This window comes from Plasmodium vinckei (assembly GCF_900681995.1).
Source record: "Plasmodium vinckei vinckei genome assembly, chromosome: PVVCY_10".
Lineage (NCBI taxonomy): Eukaryota > Apicomplexa > Aconoidasida > Haemosporida > Plasmodiidae > Plasmodium > Plasmodium vinckei.
The window spans coordinates 1,438,520-1,463,325 of NC_051302.1; the positions used below are offsets into that span (position 1 = coordinate 1,438,520).

At 23.3% G+C, this 24,806-nt stretch overlaps 8 protein-coding genes across 8 annotated transcripts; 4 read left to right on the forward strand and 4 right to left on the reverse strand.

Annotated features, from left to right (window-relative positions):
• Nucleotides 1–630: 630 nt before the first annotated feature.
• On the reverse strand, nt 631–3,758 carry PVVCY_1003840 (conserved Plasmodium protein, unknown function; the record flags this gene model as incomplete). Its single annotated transcript, XM_008625829.1, has 3 exons — nt 631–3,355; nt 3,445–3,479; nt 3,708–3,758. 3 exons carry the CDS (start codon nt 3,756–3,758, stop codon nt 631–633), a joined length of 2,811 nt encoding a protein of 936 aa, XP_008624051.1.
• Nucleotides 3,759–6,795: 3,037 nt separating this feature from the next.
• PVVCY_1003850 (conserved Plasmodium protein, unknown function) lies at nt 6,796–8,460 on the forward strand (the record flags this gene model as incomplete). The annotated part of the gene is made up of 4 exons (XM_008625830.1): nt 6,796–6,805; nt 7,235–7,472; nt 7,766–7,902; nt 8,057–8,460. 4 exons carry the CDS (start codon nt 6,796–6,798, stop codon nt 8,458–8,460), a joined length of 789 nt encoding a protein of 262 aa, XP_008624052.1.
• Nucleotides 8,461–9,643: 1,183 nt separating this feature from the next.
• PVVCY_1003860 (DNA damage-inducible protein 1, putative) lies at nt 9,644–10,801 on the reverse strand (the record flags this gene model as incomplete). Its single annotated transcript, XM_008625831.1, has 1 exon — nt 9,644–10,801. The coding sequence occupies one exon, from the start codon at nt 10,799–10,801 to the stop codon at nt 9,644–9,646; it is 1,158 nt and encodes a 385-aa protein (XP_008624053.1).
• Nucleotides 10,802–12,587: 1,786 nt separating this feature from the next.
• Nucleotides 12,588–13,340, forward strand: PVVCY_1003870 (conserved Plasmodium protein, unknown function; the record flags this gene model as incomplete). The annotated part of the gene is made up of 3 exons (XM_008625832.1): nt 12,588–12,639; nt 12,719–13,088; nt 13,193–13,340. The coding sequence occupies 3 exons, from the start codon at nt 12,588–12,590 to the stop codon at nt 13,338–13,340; spliced, it is 570 nt and encodes a 189-aa protein (XP_008624054.1).
• Nucleotides 13,341–13,860: 520 nt separating this feature from the next.
• PVVCY_1003880 (aldo-keto reductase, putative) lies at nt 13,861–17,121 on the reverse strand (the record flags this gene model as incomplete). The annotated part of the gene is made up of 1 exon (XM_008625833.1): nt 13,861–17,121. The coding sequence occupies one exon, from the start codon at nt 17,119–17,121 to the stop codon at nt 13,861–13,863; it is 3,261 nt and encodes a 1,086-aa protein (XP_008624055.1).
• Nucleotides 17,122–18,086: 965 nt separating this feature from the next.
• Nucleotides 18,087–19,783, forward strand: PVVCY_1003890 (WD repeat-containing protein, putative; the record flags this gene model as incomplete). The annotated part of the gene is made up of 2 exons (XM_008625834.1): nt 18,087–19,641; nt 19,734–19,783. The coding sequence occupies 2 exons, from the start codon at nt 18,087–18,089 to the stop codon at nt 19,781–19,783; spliced, it is 1,605 nt and encodes a 534-aa protein (XP_008624056.1).
• Nucleotides 19,784–20,910: 1,127 nt separating this feature from the next.
• PVVCY_1003900 (tRNA-dihydrouridine synthase, putative) lies at nt 20,911–21,927 on the forward strand (the record flags this gene model as incomplete). The annotated part of the gene is made up of 1 exon (XM_008625835.1): nt 20,911–21,927. One exon carries the CDS (start codon nt 20,911–20,913, stop codon nt 21,925–21,927), a length of 1,017 nt encoding a protein of 338 aa, XP_008624057.1.
• A 575-nt stretch (nt 21,928–22,502) lies between these two features.
• On the reverse strand, nt 22,503–23,636 carry PVVCY_1003910 (conserved Plasmodium protein, unknown function; the record flags this gene model as incomplete). The annotated part of the gene is made up of 2 exons (XM_008625836.1): nt 22,503–22,562; nt 22,770–23,636. 2 exons carry the CDS (start codon nt 23,634–23,636, stop codon nt 22,503–22,505), a joined length of 927 nt encoding a protein of 308 aa, XP_008624058.1.
• Between the last annotated feature and the right edge of the window lie 1,170 nt (nt 23,637–24,806).

Sequence of the window (24,806 nt, forward strand, 5' to 3'; positions counted from 1 at the left end):
TGAAATAAAGATAATATTAGGAAAAGATTTCATAAAAAATATAGCCCCAAAAAAAAACCCAAAGGAGTGATAAAAGAAAATAAATGACGAAAACAATAAAACGTTAAAATAATGTTGAGAAAAATATTTTTTAAATTATTTGAATGAATTTAGACGAGAAAAAACAATGAAGATATACTTCGAACCATCTACGCTATATTTTTCAATTATTTTAAATATTAAAAAAAATAATATATACGTTTATTTTTGTGTTCTATTCTTTTATTTGCCAACTTTTTTATATAAGTACATTCTCTCTTACTTTAATGTCTTTCTTAATTCCATTATCTAAACTTTCCCAACTTAAAATGGGGATTTTCTGAATAAGGCATATATAGAATATAGGTTAATTAGAATGTAACATATATATTTTATTTTTAGAGTTTAATTACTTGCGTATTTAGTTCTTCTTCATTACTGATGGTTCCTATAATGATAAAGAAAAATCGTTGATATGCATTATTATTATAAATATATTTATTAAGTACATATATCCGTTTATACAAAAAGAACATATATGTATAAATATGCATATGATTAATGGGTATATATATTTATATACGCTTTCCATGGTGAGCTTGAGCTATTAGTCTATGGGACCTGTTCAAAATTTAGAATATTATGTTTTTGCTTCAAATTATTTTTGTTTATTTCTTTATTAGAATTCAAATCGAGATCATCATGTTTCTCCTTATTAGTTTCTTCTAAAACGACGTGGTCATCGTTCCATTTATATTTTTTATTGGTATCATTATAATAATTAGCAGTGTATTTGTACATTTGATCCATAGTAAAGATATTTGGTACCGATGTATATTTTGAATAATCGATACTATTACCATTGTTATTATTGCTTGTGGTGAAAATAGTTGGAATAACATGCCCACGACCCCAATTGTGGGTACTATCGCAACTTTTTTCGAAATCATTACTAGTATTAAGTTGAGGTGGAATAGTATTTCCATTTGGATTTTTATTTGTAAGAAAATTATAATTTTGTTGTAAATTACTTAAATTATTTACTTCAGTTTTGGGGGGAAACAAATTATTTAGTTCATAGGTTTCGTCGGGGATGTCCACCTCAATTTCATGGGTTTTATGTTTATTACTATTAAGTAGCATTTTTTTAAACATGGACACAATATCATGAGATTTTTTTTCGTTATTGGGTGCACAGTTATATATATTATTATTTTGTATATCTTTATGTTTTTTATTATATTCGTAATAATTATGACAATTTTCACATGGAGGTTGAATAGATATATTTTGAGAACGTTGAACTCCACAATTTAGATCGTCCTTTTCACTCTTGTAAGTATTGCTAGTACTACTACTTTTATGGCTACTAATTCTATTATCATTACCTTCATTTTGAGAAGTAATGGGTTTAAAATTATTATCTATGTTAATATAATTAAACTGTTTGTTATTTCTAAGTTGTACTGTACATTCGTTTTTATTTGCATTGTTTGTATAATCTAAAGTGTCTTTTGTTTCTGCAATATTCATATTTTCTCTTTTATCTACACTATTTTTATTACTCAGTAACTTTTGTTCCATTTTTGATTTTTTTAATTCAATCAATTTATTTTTTAAATATAAGAATTTTTCATCATTGTATAGTTTATTATAATCGTTGTTCTCATTTTTATCCGAATATACAGCGTCTGTATTTTGTATAGTATGGTTGTTATAGACATTATTAGTATTTTCAATGTGGTTATATTTGTTAATGCATTTTTCTATTGATAAGCTTTGTTTACCATTGTTGTCATCGTCAGATATATGATTACTTTCATTTACCTTACGTTTTTTTTTATGATCATATTGTATATCATTGCAATTATTCATAAACTTATTTTTTTTATTCGACACATCGGTGTTTTGTCTATCCCTATAATTATGCACTTCAACATTTATTATTCCTTTCGTTTCATTATTATTATCATTAAAAGTTTTATTTACATTTCTTTTATGACGTAAAAATTCATTTTTTAAGACAGAGCTTTCTATTTGGTTATTTAGATTGTTTATGCAATCATTTATTTTATTAAATAAATTACCGCTTTTTTGCATAAGCAAATAATTATCTACTTGATCTTGTAAATGTCTAATTTGCATTTTTATGTTATCTGTTTGATTATGTATTTTACTATTAAAACTTTTAATTATTTCATTATATTCCCCGTTTTTTATAACCTTGATTATTTGGTTATTTAGTTCATGAATATTCTGTGTTATTTGTTCATATATTTTATTAATTTTTTCATTATATAAGTTATAAATTTTACTATTTAAAATATTTATTTCATTATTTATATTATTAGTTTGATTTTCATACATCCGAATATCCAAAGAACTTATTTTATTGTTTAATATATTTATTTTCACATGTTTTTTATTATTTATTTCTTCAATTAATTTATTCAAATTTTGCATTTTATTGCTAAGAGAATTAATTTCTTTATGTACATTAAAATTGTTTTCACAGTTATAACTTTGTCTACTTTTTGAATCGCTGTCGTAATATTTATCACTATTATTACAATTATTGTTTGGATAATCTTCTTTGAAACTTTCATTACCTTTTCCTATAGGCATTATGTTATTTTCTTTATTTTTTATAGACACCACTTCAATAGGTTCCTTATTATCTTGATTATTCACAGAAATATTATTTGTTTTTAATTTGTTCTTATGATTTGCAATTGTTTTGGAAATGATTTTTTCTGATTGGAAAACTTCTTCTATTCTTTTATCAATATGATTATTTTTTTCAGAGGATGTATCATAAAATATATTCATTTTGCTTTTGTTACTGTGTCCACTTTCCTCATTCTTGTTGTCGCAACTTTGGAAGAAAACATTTTGAGAAGTACAAATCTCAGATATATTTTTACAATTATCTAAAGCAATTGAAATACCATCATCAATCTCATTTTTATTATTCGTTTTCGAGATGTCATTGGTATTTATTATATTAATTTCGTTTTTATTCCTATCAAAAACGAAAATATCATTAACATTATTTTCTTCGTGATTTATTGAATTATTTTGCTCTTCAATTTGTTCATTTTTTAATTTTTCTTGATGTTTTACAGCATTATTTATTTTTTCTTTTAAATATTGATATCTATTGCTTTTGTTCGCTTCATTTTTTTTATCATTTGAGGATGTATTTATAGAAACCTTTTCTACGCCATAATTTGTGTAAATATACATATCAGTTGGTTCAATTTCTTCGTCGTTTTGAGAATTGTTTTCTTTGTTAAAATCTTTTTCTTTCCCTAATAATGCTAAATATTCGATACGGCTGAAAAAAGAGGATAATGAAAATATAAGTTATTTATATAACAACTTATTAATTGTTTTATGTATTGTTATTTTTTATTTCATAAGCACCTTTTTTTCTTAGTGACACCATTATTTTGTTTGTTCTAAGCAGATAAAATTATTAAAAATAATGTGCATATTGATGTTGTGGTAATAAACTTAAATATACAACCATATATACATAAGTATGCATGCTTATTTATATAATAATATCGTAAATGATACGATTTATAATTACGACAAAGGGAATTAATAAAAAATATAAATGCAAATAAATAAAATATAGAAAAACAAATTTAGTTTCGATGCTTCAGAATTAAAAAATAGCTTACATTATTTAAGACCCATGTGTTATTCTTGTGAATTAAGTTGTCATTTTTCATTATTTTCGCATTAAAAATATATATATATATATATTCTTTTTTTTATAAAAAGTTAAAAAAATACAGGTAGACATATTAAGGATATATTTCCATTTTGTTTGTATGCTCTATATTTTTTGGAGAAAAAATAAATGGTGTATCTATATAAACTAGTCAAGCATATATACACATATATGCTTATTTCATATTTGCTATGTATTTAGTTTTGGGATATTTCAAAATAATCCAAATTAAATATGCTCGCATTGTTACATAAGCCCCCTAAGATATTGTAGAAATTAAAGATTCTACAACGAGAAAAAATATGCACAGAATTATGCTATGTGCATATTTATAAAACGATAAATTTGTGAAAGAATTGTCGATAATGAAATAAAATTGTTCAGATAAATAATATTATGAAATAAATTAAAAAATATATATATTTTGCAATGTTTAAGTGAAAAAATGATTAAAATAATATAAGCATGAAGATTTAATTAATTAAAAAATTTTCATTTGTTCTTTTGTTTTATACACACATTTGTATTTTAATTACTTATTTTTTATGTTGAGTTATATATATATATATTTATGTATACTTAGCATATTATAATAAAAAAAATTAGTAGCAAAGTCTTGCATTGCCATTTGCCTCCTACATTTTTTACTCACCATCATGTAAATTTACTGAGCGAAAAATATGAATAAATTATTTCTTTAAAAATATACAATGAATATATATATTGTTATTTTATATTAGAAGCTATGTTTATATATGCTACCAATAAAAAATAAAAAATTTAACAAATTATTTATGCGTGTAATCCCCTTAATATGGCACAATATAATTATTTATCCACATATTTATTTTAGCTTATAATTTTATTTTATATGTTATAAAATTATTTTTTTTCCAAAATAAAATTAAGAAAATAAAAGCATTTTAAATAATTATATATACATAAATTTTGGAATATATTTTTTAATGTCTTCATTCAAATATATATATTTGTGATGTCGTAGGAAATACGAGTGGATATATTTTTTTTACTAAGAAAGCATTAAATGACAGTATATATGTCTTTATTTTATTTCTGTATTTTTATAAAAAAGCCGAACAAATCTATTATTTAAAAAAAAAGGTAAATTAATAAGCTAACCGAAGGGGAATGGTTAATATATGTTGTTTATCTGTCTTAACCAAAATATAAAGGAATATAATTATGTTTAAGTTGATAATAATATATTGTGTGAATTTAAAATTCGGGGGTATATATATCACCCCTCTTTTTAGCAAAATAATTGAATTAATTTTTTTCTATGCTACTATAAAATGTGTGCAAAAAGAAAAAAACATAAATTTAAAACAAAAAAATGGGAATATTTACAATATTTTTGGTTAGCTAATTGGAACTGCTATTAAAACATATTGAGTGTAACTTATGTCATTATCTATATTCATTCTCATAGAAATAATATGCTTGCATATATATATATTCATTGTGTTTTACTATTATACCAAAAGAAGAATATACATATTCAAATAAATACTATTATATATATACATTATTATTCTATCATTTGAATCAATCTAATTTGGAGTATATATATAATAATTTATAGTATAATACGAAAGGGGGTAATTTATTTGTCTTTTTATTTTCTGTCTTTTTATTGTTTTCGATATCTATATTTTTAAAATGAACTATGAATATTCTTTGTTGATATTAATATAGAATATATTTTAAAATATAAATTTGTTCAGATTATAGATGTTTGTAGAAATATGTATTTGTTTACATATATATTTAATTTTTTTAGAATGTTCTATTTAGCGTACCATAAATTTAGACAACTATCACTGTAACTTCATGAAGGTGTACGTATTTTATTTTAAAAATTAATGCACTTTATTAGCATTCGAATAGACGCATAAGTATATTTCATTTCATCCTTTCGTGTTTGTTTTTTTTATGTACTGTCTTTATTATTTAATATACATTTTTTAATTTGTATATTGATATTAACGTGTGAAGGTGAAAATGTAAAATTTATCATATTGTAAATACGTATAGACAATTTTAATGTATTTTGTTTTTAAATAAAATTCTCTTAAAAAAAAATTAAATAAATTTATGGATTATATGACTTTCATAGAGTTAACAATAATGTGGTAAATATCTAACCAACTATATGTACATATATAATTTGTATTTAATTATACAACGTGAATATTTAAATTTCTCATTTACACGTGTAATTTCCAAATATGATTTTATCATATATATAACGTGGTAAAAATAAAAAAACGTGATTTTCTATTATGTTTGATTTATTACAATTTATACACATATTTTAATCAGGAAATAAACAAATAACAGAAATGCTATATTCATACACATATTGCAATATTTCCTATCATAATGTTATACACATTTTTTTTTCATGCAAATATAACGGTCTTTTATGTCGAAATAAATAACATAAAAAATTATAAAAAATAGAAAACGTAAAATAAATAAAAAAACCTTTACATATTTATGTTTTTACGCGTATTTAATCATTGATTGTTTCATTGCTTTTTATTATTATTTTACTTTTATTGTTATTATCATTATTGTTTTATGCTATTTTACATTATTTACATTATTTTACACTTATTTTATATTATTTTATTTTTGTATTATATTCATTCACTTTTTTTATTAATAAAAATTAACTGAAAAGGCATAGTGAAAAAAAAAAACGAAGAAATAAAAAAGTTAATTTACATAAGTAAAAATTGTATTTATTAAAAAAAATTGTCACTCAATAATATTATTTATAGTAAATTTATTTTTGCATTTTTTTACATATTTCGTTTTTTTTCTTTTTATTATTTTTTCCTCTCTTTTCCTTTTTTTGGAAAATTTTCACAAATATTTATTTTCAAATATTCGAATCCCATATTTATTTTTTATTTCAAGTTATTCTTGAATAGCAAAAAATAAATATATTTATTATACATATAAAAGACTCAAGAAAACATAAAATACCTAGTTAAATATAATACAAAATGGATTCAGGTATAACAAAACACAAATATTTCACAAATGAGCTTACACATATATAAATACTTAAGTGTTCTTTTCTTATACTTGAAAAATAATGGGAATGCATATGCGCATATTCATATATATATACATACATATATATATATATATATATATATACATTATATTCATGGGTATACTCAACACATATGACATAAATGCACACAGACGCGTACACACACATAAAATGAGAATGTGTGTTGTGCCAAAAGAAAAATCTTAAGTGTGCATTTTAAAGATTTTATACGATCAAAGTTATATATGCTATATACGTGTGTGATGCATACAATTGTTGTGGTGAAATATAAATATCAGACATTTTATAAATTTATTTAGATATTCATTTTATGGTAATTTCTTTGGGATTATTATATAAATTATGATATGTACTTTTTTATGTAGAATATCAAGGTTTATTAAACGGTAAAGAAAAGGAAGATGAAACAAATGGAGCACACATAGCTGAGAAGGTTGAACAGGGGGGGGAAACTATTGAAAATACATTAATGAAATTAAATGTAAGATATCAAACCTTATTTTTTTCCTCGGGAGTTATGACTGTTTTTTGTGGAGCAATATCATTACTAGAATCAATGAGATATTTTTACTTTACAAATTTTATAGTTTCAACATTTTTAATGTAAGTAAATTTAATAAGCGGTAGACATGCCCATATATTTATATATATGTGTATGTATAGTCCACAATTATAGACATTTATACTTTATGCATGGGTGTATTTTCTATGTAAAATTGAAAATCCCTTTATAATGACAAATATGTTTAATTATTTCATGGAAATTGAATGAAATAACTTAAATTTTATTTGTATGCATGACAGAATTAAGTTTTTACTACTTCCTTGCCCTATCTCTCTATATATACATATTATGAATTCATATATTATTTTCAATATTTGAACGCCATTTACAGAATCATGGGTTTAATAATGATGATTTTAGATATCCCAGGAACCCCAAGATGGGCTGCTAAGCATAGAATAATGATCAGAAAATATATCAAGTTTTTAACTAGGTTGACAGGAAAAGCAATATGGTTTTTCTTTTTAGGTATATAATCAATGAAATAATGCATAATTTAAGAAAATTTTTAATATTTTATATACGACAGATTATGTTAAATCTTCATTGGCATATGCATAAAAATTTACATATAAAGATTGAGATAATCATATGCATACTTGTTATTATTTTATTTCTTTAGGCGCTATGTCTTGCCTTAATTTATGGCCCCACTCAAAAAAAATATCATTTTTCCGATCTTTTTGGGTTATATTATCTTGCAGTTTCATATTAGCAGTAGCAGTAGTAGGATTTTTAATTGCTCTTAGAAAATCACTAAGATTAGAGAAACTTAAAAAAACAATCAAATTAGTTTCTAAAGGAGCATACATTGATTGTTATAGAAAATATAGTGTAGCTGATCCAGATCATGGTATGCAATTTGAAGAATTTAACAGAATGTGCTCAGATCATACGAATGGATATATATTTTTTGACTTTTTGGACTTATTTATTATATTTAATGCTTTAGATGAACATCAAAAATGTTCCATAAATGAAAGAGAATTTTTAGAATGGATCAACGGTCCAGTTACATACTTGTAAAATATATTTATGCAAGTATCATTATACATGCTTACATATATGCATAGAGATTTTTATAGTTATTTACTTTTACATCCCTTATTATATAGTTATTAAATAATAGGACGAGCAAGATTAATGTGCTTAATTATTTTGTTTCATTATTTATATTTTTTATTTATTTTTTTGTGGTCTATTAAGTTTTTGTTTATATTATGAAAATTTTTTTATTAGCTTAATTTTTTTCTTCATTTTTTTCATTATCTCCTTTTTAACACTAAAATTCATAAGTGAAAAGTTGTCACAAAAAAATATTTTTTTTCTTTTTAATTGTTTTATTTAATTTATTATGGTTATTATTATCTTAAGTTTGTGGCCATACACTGTTGTAAAAAGTTTCAAATATATTTTTAAAATCGAGGTACTGTCTTTTTGGAGAAATTAACATATCCTTAGAACAAGAAAATTCCTTCATATAGGTATATGCACTAATTTATGTATATATACGATCCTTATGTTCTAACATGAAATATATGTATTCATGCTATTATGATAAGGGAAAACACGGTATATGTACAATCCAATTTGAATGCTCTTATACGATTTTAAAATAATATAAAATTATAATCCAAATACTTTTATTTAGTATTATATTGATATATATGTCTATATAATAATTTATACTTATATTTTTTGTCAAAGAATATGGTATTTCCCCTTATACATAAAGAAAGAAGCTTTATGACAATATGGAATAATGATAATGATAAAAAAATAGACATGGTGAAATATCTGATTTTTTCTATGTTGGTTTATTTTAAAAAAAAATTTAATTGTGTTTTTATAAATATAAAAAGAAAAATTTATGTATTAAAACTTAAAAAAAAATCCGATAAAAAATGGTAAACTAAAAATGTGATAAAGCGTTAAAAAGGAATTAATAACTGCACATCTTCTTTAAAGGGATAAGCAGATGCGCTGCTTAGAAATATATTTAGAAGAGTGCCATATTATTGTAACGTCGTATACATGATACATATATATGAATTCATTATAAGTTTTTCTTTAGTGTAATGAGAATTCCTATAGTATTTTATAAAATATACATAAAGAAAAACTTTTAATATGAATAAATATTTATATTAGGAACATAAAATGTATATTGGATAGGTATTATGAAGCGGAGAATATATTTTTATGGACTCTATTGTGAGTCTAAATTTATGTTTTCAAATGATCGCTTGACTATATCTTTTTCAGCCAAAAATGGTATTTCATTATCTTCGATAACTAAAGCATTTTTCTTCAAATCAATTGAGCATTGATGTCTTTTTAATAAATCTAGACCAAATATAAAATCGATATCATAATCATCTATTATAGTTAATGCAACAGCATAGAAATAATTTCCAATTTTAATATCAATCATGTGTATTTTTCCTAATATAGATTTTGTTCCAACTCCTTTAGCTATACCTGTAAATCGTGTATCCATTAATCTTAGAATGTTACATTTTTCTGCACACCTTTTTGATATAATACTTGTTTGTGCCCCTGAATCAACAAATGCATGTATAACATTTTTATTTATTTCAACAGGTATATATAACATATATACTACACCAAATGCTTCAGGAAAATGTTCTTGTGCTAATGCAAGATTTGAATTTATTTGATTTTTATATATATGTTCATATATATATTTTTGTGATTCCTCGGATAATGGGTCTTTTAATGCTTTTTCGTACAATTCTTTTTCTCTTTGTTTTTCTTTTTTTTCCATTTCATATCTTTCTTTTACTATGTTTTTTACTTCTTCTAAATTTGCAGTATTTATAGCATCATATAATTTTTTATCTTGAATTTGTAATATGCTCATCTTTGTTTTATCTGTTTTTAATTGCAGTAATTTTTCAGCTTCTTTTTTTATGTATTCCATTTCTTGAAAAATGCGAAACTGCTCCAAGATCCCATTAAATGCAGCATTGTTTCCTTGCCCCGTATTATTCAAACTACTTGGTAGTATGCTCCCTGAATTGGGTGTACTACTATTAGTAGCTGATGTGTTAGCGACACCACTATTGTTCATAATATTTCCAAACCCATTTGCATTTAATTCTTCTTGTAACATATCGAGATTAATTTTTTTTCGAATAAATAAAAGATCACCTTCATGCATGTTCAATTTTTTTAAAGTATCAGATTTATCTACAACCTTTCCATTATACGTTAATTCATTTATATTCATATTAAGAGAAAAATCATTTTCAATTATGTTCATTATTATAGACATTTCAGTATCTTCATGCATATCTAGACTGGTTATTATATTATTATCATCAGATATCGTTATAAACACCATTTTGATCAAATTTTGTGAGATTCTTGAATGGGGAATATTTTTGTTTTATGGAAGTTTAGTCTATTTTAATGCTAAAGTAAAACTGTATGGCTATTTTTATGGAGGAAGTTATATGTATATTAGCACTAAGTTAACGTAAAAAATTATTACCAAATGATGTATATATAATATATTGATTGTTTGTGAGTACAGGTATTACAGCTTTAGAATGCAAAGCTAATCAAAAATGTTTTACCTCATGCAAAAAAGAAAAACACAAAAATACACAAATCACCATATATGAAATTGTATGAATTAAAAATTTTTAATACTTTGAATACATATGATATATTTCTTGGCCAAATATGTATGCGCATTTTTTAATGAAACTAAATCAACTTTATGATAAATGAATTTCAATGGAAAAGGAAAGCAAAAAAAAACGATAAAAAAGAAGAATGAAAAAAATAATAAACGAATAAATAAATAAAAATGAGTTTTTCCATACACTATCCTCAAGTCATTAATTATCCATGGTTATATATGTTTACTTAAAAGGTATGCATACTAGCATTTGATAAAAAGGAATAAAAATAATCAATAAAAAAACAAAAATATGTGCATACAAATATACAATAATTATTAAATAAAATTAAAAAAAAATGAAAAGAGAATGAATAAATATGAAGATATTATTTTGCATAAGCCTATTGTTTAAAACCTGTACAGTAAATTGGAATACAAACAAGGATACATTTTAGTAATAAAATATTTTTTGCATAAAATTGAAAAGATTTTATTTTAATAATTACACTATTTTAAATTATCATATACTCCCTTCAAAAACAATTAAATAATTTTAAAAGGTTATACCGGAAATTGTTACACAATAAATGAGCATATTCAGTTATATGCTATTATTTAAGGATGTTATTGTATATATAGTTTATGATTGAAACTTTTTAAATTGTGCTAATTTGTTTAAAAGACATAAATTGGAATTTATAATAATTATAATTATCCTTTGTATTATTATTCTTATATCATATACAAATTCGCATCCTAAATAAGGTTATCATGTTGTCTTTTCGTTTTTATTTTTAAAATGGCATGGGAAATACTAATAAATCTATGCTTATCGTGTTCCTTATTTACCTTTATCCCTATTAAATTTATTGGGCTTAATTTTTAAGTTTTTTTTTCGCTCTTAAAATATGATATATCCAGGATTATACCGAAAGTTCATGATTTTGTCCTTTGTAGGTTTTTTGTAAAAATATTTTTGTGTAATTTATTTTACACATTTTCCAAAGGATAATTCTTAAAGAAACTGTATTAAATTATGCAAGAATAGGAAAATTGTTAAAATTGTAACAAAAACATGATTTTTTTTTCCCATTTATTTAGTAAAATTTTATATAAACTACTTGATTGCAATTTTTAACGATATAGAAAAAATGGCACAAAGGCGTGTATTTTAATAAAAATATTTAATAAAGAACGGTACAAAATATGTAGAAGATATTAAAAATTAATTTACAATAATAGGAATTAACACGCTTTTAATATGTCATAAATTGTATTATATGCTTGTTTATTTTTATAACAAAATTAATAAATTTTACGTAATATTGGAATAAATATAAATTCGAACATGATATATGAATATATAAAATGGTGATAACTACATAATAAAATAATATTTAATAAATAAAATAATATAAAAATAAAGAGGAAAAAAGAGCATCCAATAAATAAATTATAATTTGTTTAGTATTGTTACACCTTGCCTTTTGTGTTGTAATATATGGCAATTGTCAATACAACTGTTGCTTACCTTCGTCAAGTTGTAATATCATGTAATCATTGAAAGGAATAAACATTAGTCTGCTTTTTTTTTATAATAATTTTAATTATTTTATCATTTTGAATGCGTAGGTAACAAGTCGAATGTTAAAAATGTGTTGAAGAAAGCGGATTCATTCACGCAATTTATAAGGAAGTACAATTCGATAAACAATCATTTTGTTAACTTTAAGAACAATAAACTAATAGTATTTGAAAGAAAAAAATTTTCAAACTATCAAAATAATCAAATTAATGAGAATAAACAAAATGAAAATAGCAGTGATGACGAGAATGACAAATTAATTTTGAACGATGACAGCGATAACGACGATGATGATGTAACAGAACAAAAAGATGAAAGCGCAAGTTATAATTCTGATAAACCTGACTATGAGCAAATAAATCCTCCTAAGCTGATGAGGATGAAAAAAAGTAAATACGATTCTGATGTTGTCATAATGTAATATCAAATAAAACAATAAAATAGTAAAATAAAAAACAAATTTGGCCTATTGCTGTACTTATGTGTGTCTTTATATAATTTTTTAATATGTATTTTTTTAGATGTGAAGAAGGGATGGAATTACCTGAAGAAATGAGACATCGAATGTTGAGCGAAGAAGAAATAGAACAAATAAATTTAGGCATACCGAATTTGGAATTATACCGGTATTCTAATAACATTGTTTATAGTACAAAGGAAAATAAATAACGTATGGATAGAAAAATGTTGATATTTTTTATACCTTCCTTTTTTAATGGGGTTTATTAATGAATTCCATTTGAAGTAGCTTGCTACCTTACATTGTGACTATAATGAAAAATTATTATATTCTTATTTTTAATTACCAAATAATTTAATGTGTATCTCCATTTTGTTATCATCATTAGTATGGTTTATTATTTAATTTTTTTATTTAATTTAAAAAAAACGTTAATCATAAAAAGTTTTCGATTGCATATACAAAAAAAATGATATACTCTACAAATTTGAGAAGTTTGCAATATTTTTATAATTTTTAAAACTTCCAAATTTTTGAGATGTTAAAAAAATATTTTGAAAAGATGAATAAAAAAATTATCATAGGTGATAAAATAGTAGGCAAATTTGCCATTTGTGAGCAAAATTGTAACCCAGATATAGGGTGGATAATAAACAATTTTTTGGATGTTCCCTACGATTTAATCTGTAGAGATATATAGAGAAAACAAATTCACATAGTATATTTTTATTACGGTTCACTTCCTGTTCTGAACCCAAAGGAATTGTCGAAAGGATTATACTGATATATGTACCAGAAATCCTCTGTTTTTTTTTCTTCTGGTGTAAGTTTGATATAGCTATAAATTTCTTCCAACTGTTTTTTATCTAGTGGGTTAATATTATGTCTATTTATTAACTGTTTATAGATTAAATCAATATCTAGATTGTTGAAAATATCTGGAAAATCTTTTCCTAATTGTTCTTGGTATTGATATAATTCTTGAGTATCATTTATTGTTTGAGTTAATATTTTTTTTAATTTATTTTTATTTTGATATAACTTTTCCATTTCTTCATCAGTAGGAACTATATATACAGTATTATTTTTATAATAAAAATGGAAATCATTAGTATCATAAATTAATTTTTCTTTTTCATTAAGTTTTGTTAATATACCTTTAAATATTTTTAATTTATTCCATTTAAATATATTACTTTCTTTTAGAGCAAAATATTCTCCTTTTTTTTCTTCTCTTTCTATCCATATACGAGAATTAATAAAATTAAAATCTCCAGGATCATCATTTAATCCAAATGTCGATTTTATTCTATCATGTTCTTCTTTTAAATCAGTATATTCATAACGCTTAGGTAAAAATGGCAAAGGGTAATTATCCCAGTGTGTACCACCACTTAAAATTGGGATATTTGCAGATTTATAAAAGATATTTTGGCTTGTTTTATTTGGATCTTCTAAACTATTTAATATGACATTACCGTCCATTGTGCATCCTCGATATCTTAAAAATATTTCATGCAAGTCATGCTGTGTATGTTGATATAATGGATAATTAAGTGATAAAATAGAATCTTTTAATTGTCCTATTGTTCTAGGGCCTATAATGGATGATGCAACAAATGGCCTACTATAAACAAAACTTAGACTTAATTGTGACAGCGTCATACCATGTGATCTAGCTATTTTCATGTATTCTGCTGTCGCATCTTGCGCCCATATACATCTATGTGATTTATATAAATCGGGATATTTATTACATGTACCATTTTTAGGTCCATATGATAAAAAACCATAATCTTCTGGTTGATTACCTCGTGTTTCATCTAAATCATGATCTAATTGATCATCACCTAATATTGTTTCAGGGCCTACTGTATGATATCTTTCGGGATCTAAATATTTACCAGTTAATATTCCCCCTGCTAATAAACCATATGGAACTAATGGGACGTTATAATTTTCTCTTAACATCATTTCAACTAATCCTGATGATTCTACTTCATTTCTATGTAGCAGATTATATAAATTTTGCACGCATACAATTTTCATATATTTTTTTTTTCTAGCTAAATTGCACCATTCATATATTCCCCACGGTGTTTCGTTTGATACTGCTATGTGCCGAACTTTCCCCTTAAGCACAAGTTTTTCAAGAATTTCAAATTGCTCCTCTATTGAAACAGTGGGAGCTTCGCTGTTCGGGTCATTACTCCTTTCACGGCCCCATATATATGTGTCTTCCCCAATGGTACTATTCGGAACATATCTCTCAGGAATATCAATAGTCAATATGTCAACATAACTTGTATTTAGATTTTTTAAAATTTTATCCAATCTTTCCTCAATATTATAAAATGTTGGTTTATCATCTTTTAGACCATCCATAATCCATGTTAAATAAAAATCTCCATGTGTATTTCTATCTACGTTTCTTGATGAACACATTCTTAAATTAATTATTATATTTTCTCTTTTTTTATCTTTTAAAAACAAATTCATATTTTTGTTTTTGCTTTTTCTATAACTATCAGGATCAAAAGGAAATGGATCATATTCACATATATCAAAAAAATTTATTCCATATTCATAAAAAGCCATATTTAATAAAACATTTACATCATCTTTACTTATAAAGTTATCATTTTCATACATGCTTGTCCCTATACATAATTCACTAACACATAAATTGCTATCTCCCAGTTTTCTATATTTCATTCCATATATTAAATCTTTATGTGTATATATTTTATGTGTTTTAAAACTATTTGAATTGCTTATTCTTAATAATTCATAAAATAAATGCTTCTTTTTAAAATCAGGAATAGGATTTGAATTTTTTTGCTTTTCTTCTTTATTATTGTGTATATTTTTTAATATAGTATGCATTAAATCTTCGCTTCCTACTGTTGGCTTTTCCGAAAATCGAAGCTTATCTATATCTGGTCTTTCTTCATACAAGTTTTGATTTTTTTCATTATCTTCTTTTAATAAGAATTCTACCCTTTTTATGAATTCAACCTTCTTATCTCTTTCTTCATTTTCTTTCATTTTTTCTTCGTATGCTTTTGCGTCTTTTTCTTGATCTAAATCATCTATTCCGGGCATTATTTCATCATCATCAAATTCTTCAAAATCTTCATCACTTATTTCTTCAATATCTCGCTTTTTCTTTGTTCCTTTTTTTTGTGATCTTTTTCCTTTTACAGACTCTAAATCTTCGTCTGTTGTTCCGAGGGTAATATCATCTTCGCTTTGTTTTGTTTTTATTAAGTCACTCGATTTCTTTCTTTTAGCTCCTTTCAATTTTTTTTTCTCCAACACTTCTTTTGCATTTTCCGTTTCTTCATCTTCATGAATTATTTCGTCCACCGTTGTATTTTTTTTTTTTTTTCCTTTAGTTTTTGGTTCATTAGTTTTGTTTTCACCCTCATCACTTTGGTCTTTTTTTTCATTTTTATTTGTTTTTGCAGTTTTGGTTTTATTTTTTGTTGTCGATTTAGTTTTTTTTACAGCTTTTGTTTTGGCATTTTTTGATGTTTTTGTTTTTTTTCGTTCTTTAGTGTCACTGGGTTCATCATCTTCATTTTTTTCACTTTCCGAATTTTTCCCCTTCGCATTATTTTTTTTGAGATATAATTTTACAGGTTTCCCATTAATTCGTTTAATATGATCAGAGGAAAAGCCTGATATGCTTTTTCTTTTCTTAACGGCAATAAATTTATCCGTTTGTGTTTTTTTAAAATATAATATAGTATTACGATTAAAGTAATAATTGGAATAATTTTTAGCAAGACATTGTTTGAAACTTTTTATAAAATTAACATAATTTAATTTATGATTTATTTTGGAATTTTTAAAATGATTTGTAGGATGCTTTCCTCTTGTGTATGCAGTATTATAATAATTTCTTTTCTTTATTAAACAAAATAAAACCTCAAAAAATACCAAAGAATGTAATAATATTAAGAGGATTTTCCGTTTGGTTTTCATTACTATTTATATCTTATAAAAGAGTTTTAGCATATTGTTTTTTTCTGTTTGATTTATTCTTTAGGTGTTCACTATTGTATGCATTTTTTTAATCCTATGGGTGTATGTGTGTTTGGTTTTCCCCAATTGCTACATAACGTGTATAACTTCATAGTACATATTTTCACCATACATTTATACTATCGAATTAGCTTATTTGCTATGCCAATTCTTATGTTGGTGACTTATGCTTCTTCTGTTTTTTTTTTCATAATTTCATTGTGTATAATTCAATTTATTAGATCAGATTATGAGATTAATGTTAACACCCATCTCCTTTTAAATATAATTTAATAAAGATACATAATGGAAATGAGAGAAAAAAAAATATAATATAAGCTTATCATTTAAACACATCGAAAATTATGTGTTAAAATTTTGCTGATTTTATAAAAATTTCCTTTTTCATTTTTTTTATTATAATTATTTTTTCCCAACTTTAATTAAAAATGTATGCGTTTAAATTTTAAGACCCAAAAAAGGTGTCGGAGTAAAAAAATGAATTGGAAGAATATAAATTCCGTTAATATATAGTTTTCATTTTCAAAAAAAAATAATAAATAAAATAAAACAACTAAAAAAAAATATAAAAGTAAAAAAATATAAAAAATAAACAATATATATCAACTTACAACAATAAATATAATGTGGCAGTATTCAAACGGAGGATAGTGAAATATAGTTGATCTATGTATATCTCCTCTAAATTACCATAAAACAAATTCCCTAAAAAAGGAACAACTAACATGATTGTAGTCATATTTATCAGTTTTTTTTAATATAATTTTTGAATAAATAATCAAATTTTGTTTATTTTAATATAAATTATAAAAAAATAGAGTATTATATAGCATTTCTTTTTTTTCGAAAGTGGAAAACATTTCGCATAAAATAAGAAATATACCAAAGAGATATATATATGCAACATGTTGAATAAAAGAAATACAAAGAAAAGACAAAGACCCAAAGATTTAAACTCTCAGGATTGTAGTAAAAAATTTGAAAATATAAGTGAAGAAGAAAAAAAATATATTTACCCAAGTATTCCAAATTCGCCTATAATTTTCCACAATGATAATATAATATATGGATTAGGAAAAAGTTTAATTATTTTTAACATAAAAGAAAATAAATATATCAAACAAATCGAAGAACATGAAAGTGTTATAAGATCTTTAGACGTAAACGAAAATAGTAAATATTTCTTAACAACAGGAGATGATAAAATAATCATAATTTATGATGGCGATTGGAATGTGCGTTATAAAATTGTGCACAAAAAGAAAATTGTTAAGGCGTATTTCTTGAAATGTGAGGACGGACAAAATGAAAAAAATGAAATATTATTCATTGACAAATATGGAGACGTATATTTGTGTAATACACAATTATTATTGAAAGATGGGGGTCTTAAAGATAATAATTTAAGCGAAAGCAATACAAATAATGACCAAACTTGTAAAAAGGAAAATAATGATACATCACCCGAAGCAAGTATAACAATAAAATTGAATTACTTAATTGATTCTTTGAATGATATTGAAATAAAGGATGAAGATTTATTTTTTATGAAAGATTTTGAACATATTTTGGAAAATAATTATGATAATTCGGATGAATCATATAATGTTGAAAATGAAATTGATATAAATAATGACGTTGATGTGAAAGAGAATAAAAATAGTGAAGAAAAACTCGGCGAATCAAATGATAATAATAAAATTAATATATTAAATAGCCATGAAAATAAAATAAATAAAATAAAAGAAAGGTTAGAAAAACATTATCAAGAATGTTTTAATAATCAACATCATTTACACCCAATCATAACTTGCAGTTCTGGAGTTGTATCTTTATATTATGATAATAATTTTTTAATAATAGGAGATAGAGATGAAAAAATAAGAATATTAAAAAATAAAGATTTGAATAAAATATATAATTTTTATTTAAATCATAAACTTTTTATTACTTCCCTTGCATTAATAAATGAAAAAATATTTTGTTCGTCAGGAGCAGATTCATATCTATATTTATGGAATATTAAAACAAAAGAAATAATAGACTCATTATATATTGATTATCCCTTTTTATCAAAATATATCGAACTAAAATCATTTTTTGATAACTCTAATAATATAGATAAATATAATTTTATAGTAGGTATGTTGATTTTTAATAAAAAAACATCATCCATATATATGTCTATAGAAAACATTAAAGGGATATTAGTTATACCAATAAATGTAAACGACACAAATAAAGAATGCGTCACAATTAATAAAGATAAAATCAAGTTTTACCTTTTAAAGGATTACCCTTTATCTTTTCTTTTTACAAATTATAATAATACAAATTCGTTATTTTACGTTGACCGAAATAATGGAAATTTAAATCAAATTATATTAAATGAAGAAAATGAACTTAATAGTGATCCTACGGTTTATACTCATTCTTTCATTACCAAAGGAGAACAAATTGGTGAGTTTTACACATATATGTTAATTCATAAAAATGCTTATATTTTTTGTGGATATTATTTTATTATCATTTTATATTTCTTTAATTTACAGACATTGGACTAATAAACCACTGGAAGCACACCGTAGAAGATAATTTCTAATTATAACACAGTTAAATATATCATAGCATTTTGTCAATTGCCTTTCCCTTATTTAAATTAATTCGTGCATCTTACTATTTTCAATTTGTTTCGCTTCATTTAATTCAACTCATTTCACTTTGTCAATTTTAATTTATTTATTTTCACATGATCAGTTAAATGTGATTATGTGCTATTTATTTTTGTTTTCATCAATATATTTTATTATTACCTCATTTGTGTTGGTAATTAAGTTTTTTGAAATACATTTTATACAAGGTATATACACAACATATATATATCCATGTATAAATTTTGTTTGAATATTTCAAAGTAACTTTTATATTTGTGCTCATAACTATTGTATAAATATTCTTATGCATCTCTGTTGAGCGAAATGTAATATATAAATAAACAATGAATGGATAAAATTATACGCACAAAATTGACGAATGACTTACAACATGCATTATATATCCATAAACCAACTATAAGGGGCATACTTTTCAAGTAACAAGTCTCGATGCTACCATTTGAACTAATTAAAAATGACCCATTTTGAATGTTACATTACCATTCTTCTAACTTTATTTTTTCTTAAATATATTTTTTTAATTTTTTATATTCTGAATATTTGTTATTATTTTATTATTTTTTATATCTGATTAAAAAAAATTTGAAATAGAATACATAAGTTTTACTGCTTTAAAAAATTAATTCGGAACTTGCCGGAAAAGTAATTTGAAATTTGTTCACCTTTAAATATAATAATATTGATATTTTTAGGCACATTAATAGTTTTACGACTGTAAAGAATAATATATATTTTTTGTTTTAAAATATAGATAGCGAGAGCAAGTGATACATGAATTTATAAATATCATAAATATTTAATAAAAGGTTAAACTAAATAAAAATTTAAAAGCAACATCAACCTATTTAATTACATTAAATAATAAATATATATACCCTTTTGTATCGCATAATCAACACCAGAATTTACAATAATAGCTGATTATTTAGTAGAAACAAAAATAGCATTCGTAATAAAATATAATACTGTGAAAATATTTGAGATAACGACATTAAATTGGTAAAACATCAAATAATTTGTTTTCAATCTTGATGGTATTAAAATATAATGGATAATGGATACAGAACAAAGTGAAAATGTAAAGAAAAAGGAATATGAAAAAACATATTGGGAAATATTGGGGAGCCCTAAGTATGTTTTAGCACCTATGGTTGATTTAAGTGAATTACCTTTTCGATTACTATGCCGAAATTATAATTGTGATCTTGCATTTACCCCTATGTTGCATTCCAAAAATTTTGTTGAACATAGTAAATATAGAATAGGGTATTTTAAAAAATGTGATCAAGATAAACCATTAATAGCTCAATTTTGTGGAAATGATCCATCAATAATTTTAAAAGCCATTGATTATGTTAAAGATGAAGTAAATGGTGTTGACATAAATTTAGGTTGCCCTCAGCAAATAGCAAAAAAAGGAAACTATGGAGCATTTTTATTACATAAACATGATGAAGTGGTTAGTTTAATATCTGATATTACAAATAATTGTAATGTTCCTATTAGTTGTAAAATACGAAAAATAGATAATGATTATCAAAAAACTTTAAATTTATGTTACGATTTACAAAGTCGGAATGTTAAAATGATTACTGTACATGGGAGAACAAAAGAAGAAAAAGGTGTAAATATTAAAGAGTGTGATTATGAAATTATAAAAATAATTAAAGAACGATTAAATATTCCTATAATAGCTAATGGTTCTATTGAAAATTTTGAAGACATAGAAAAATGTTTAAATTATACAAAAACAGATGCAGTAATGTGTGCAGAAATAATGCTAGAAAAGCCGAGTTTTTTTTCAAATAAAAATATTAATACTATAGATTTAGTTAATGAATATTATGATTTATTTTTAAAATATGAAACAAATACAAAATATTTGAAGAGTCATTTATTTAAAATGTTATATAAATATTTTACTGTACATACTGATTTACGAGATTTATTAAATAATTGTCATACAATAAATGATTATTTAAATTTTAGAGATTTGTTAAACCAAAAAAGAAACGAAAATTCTTTAGTTGAATCGGCTCATAGTTGGTATAGAAGATACAGAAAAAATTAATGATTAATATTGGATATATTTTGAATATTTGGTAATGTATATAAATTTACAATTCAGTTTGTAATATATATGGATCATTCTTATTATCCTAACAAATTTTTAATTAAAGAAAAACTTTTTATTTGCTTATCTTTTCTAAAAGATAAGACCCCCTTTTCACCTTTTATTAGGAATGGAGCATCTACTATATTAAGCACCCATTTAATAATTCGTTTATTAATTAATTTACAATTTTTTTAATATTGTCTTGCTCGCTTTAAAATTTTTTAAGTTAAAAAAAAATAATAAATAAAAATTCGAAAACAAATAGTGCATTGCTCATTTTTTGTAACTTATTTTTTTGTAGTATTTCAAAACAAATTAATTGTCGGGCTATGCATAATTAAAAAAAATCTTAATAAAAACTTTTGTCAAATATAAAACGATTTTTAGTAAATCATTCAAACACATATATTTATATGATTATATATGTGTGTGTATATATTATTTTCGCCTTGCATTATTGGCTATCTTAATCCTTACAACATGGTCTCATAATTTATTCGAAAATTGTGAAAATGTTTTTTTTGTAAAAGTTATTTTTCCTTTTTCTGTCGTCTCAGTTTTTTTATGTCTGAATGTATGCTATCAATGTTCTGCATAAAAAAAAGTAGAAATGAAACACATAATATATTAATAAAGAATTGATAAAGTAATGGATGTATAATTATGCATTGATCCTGTGATATATTCGTAACTATGTAGACAAAAACGTTACTTTTTTATGAATTTATTTATGCTTAACACATTTATATACATTTAATTTTATAGGGTATATACATGTACATTTTTTCTATTCATACCTTCTTTATTTCTTCAATTTGTGAGTTTAAAAATTCGATGTCATTTTCCGAAGATTTTATACTCTTTTCGAGGTTTTGAATTTTCTGATCATACATTTGGGTATCATTATTTATATTTTCATTTATCATATCAATTTGTGCTTTGAGTGTTTGAACTTGTATACTTGACATCATTTTGTTAGCGCTACTATTGTTACTATTATTTGTATTATTAATGTTATTATTATTGTTTGAGTTTTTTGTATTTTTAATATAAATAATTTTTTTTTTTAATTGGCTATCAATATTAATTAATTGTTCCTGTTTTTTTTTTATAATATGTTCATTTTCCATATATACATTTTTTACTTTAATTAGATCTTCTTTTAGCTGTCTAATTTCATCATACTTTGTTTGTATTGATAATTGAATTTCATTTAGACATATTTCATCAATAGCTTTTAATTGTTGTTTGGATACATTATCTAAAGCTTCTTTATCATTATTTAATTTTTGTAAAATTTCTTCTTTTTCTTTTAACTTATTTTCTAATTTGACTATTTTGTTTGTATTATCTTCTATACCTACTTTGCTTTTTAAAAGTTCTATATTTTTTTTATATTTATTTAATTCATTTATTGCTGATTTTTCAATAGAGTTTTTTGCTCCTGGAATATTTTTCCGTTTAACTTGTAAAAGGACATTATCCAGGAATGATGTTTCCAATTTTAATAGATTCGTTTTTATTTGATTAAATATTTCATCATTTGGGTTTTTGCTTTCTTCTATATCATTATTTTTTTCGGTTGTTATATCTTTTTTTATTTCATATTTAACATTTCTTTTGGCATTTAAAATTGTGCTACTTGAGCTCATATACTTGTTCATTTTGAGTTTGTATTCATGAAAAAAAGAAAAAAAAAATATATATACTTATATGCATATATTATTATTGCGTATGAGCCGATATTTATTGTGACATAATGTTGCACATTAAGCAGCTAGCTACGTGGTGGTTAATTTAAAGAAAGAATAATGATGCAAGGGGTTGTATGCTATTAGCTAGAAAATTATATCAATTTTGTTTTATTTGATATATTTCTCCTATTTTAATATAGAAATATTAGTACATTTTCCAGGGGAATTTTAATATCCAGAAAAATGTGCAACAATAATTACCATTAATATATAAAAGTTGAGATGTATTATTTCAAATATTTTATACAAAAAAAAATTAATAAGCATAAAATAATTATTAAATGTATACTTATAGCGAAAAATTCAAAATGCGTTTTAATTTTAGACAGATAATAATTGTCATAACTTAGAAAGGAAAGAACATTAATTATGCGAATATGCGTTATACCATTTAATGATAAAAAAATAAATATTTTTTATATCTGAAAAAGTTAACTAATTTTATTATTAAAAAATAAATATAGAATTTTCAATGAATTTAAAATAATTTATTTAAAAACGATAAGCTTGTATTTATCGGTATATAATGTTTTAAGGAGAGTATCTGCAAATAAGACAGTTTAATAAAATAAATAATCGATATGCATATAGACATTTCGGTCATTTCTTTTAATCTTTCACAATAAAAATAGAAGAATAAATGCGATTTAGAATGATATATTAATCCTTTTCTTTTATTTAGAAGGCTAAAGTCAATTTTTTTAATCTTTAAATTTCGAGGTTTGTACTGCTTGTGCGTTTTTTAAAGCTTTTTTATTGTTTTATGATACAGTGAAAGTTTAGCAATTTTTCTTAAATTCGTTTATAAAGTATTTTACATGATAAAATGAACAAATTATAAATGATGGGATTATGCAAAGGAAATTATAAACTTGGTGGAGAATATGTATATATATATTTGTGCTATAGTTACGATAATAATTGTAGTATTCCTTCAATAATTTAACCCTAGGAAAAGGGGAAATTTCATTCCATAAAACATTACCATATGAAAAATATAGAATTAAAAAAAATTGAAACACTTAACAGGGTAATACAACAACAAGCTTGTAATATATTTGCGTGTTCAATAAACGTTTT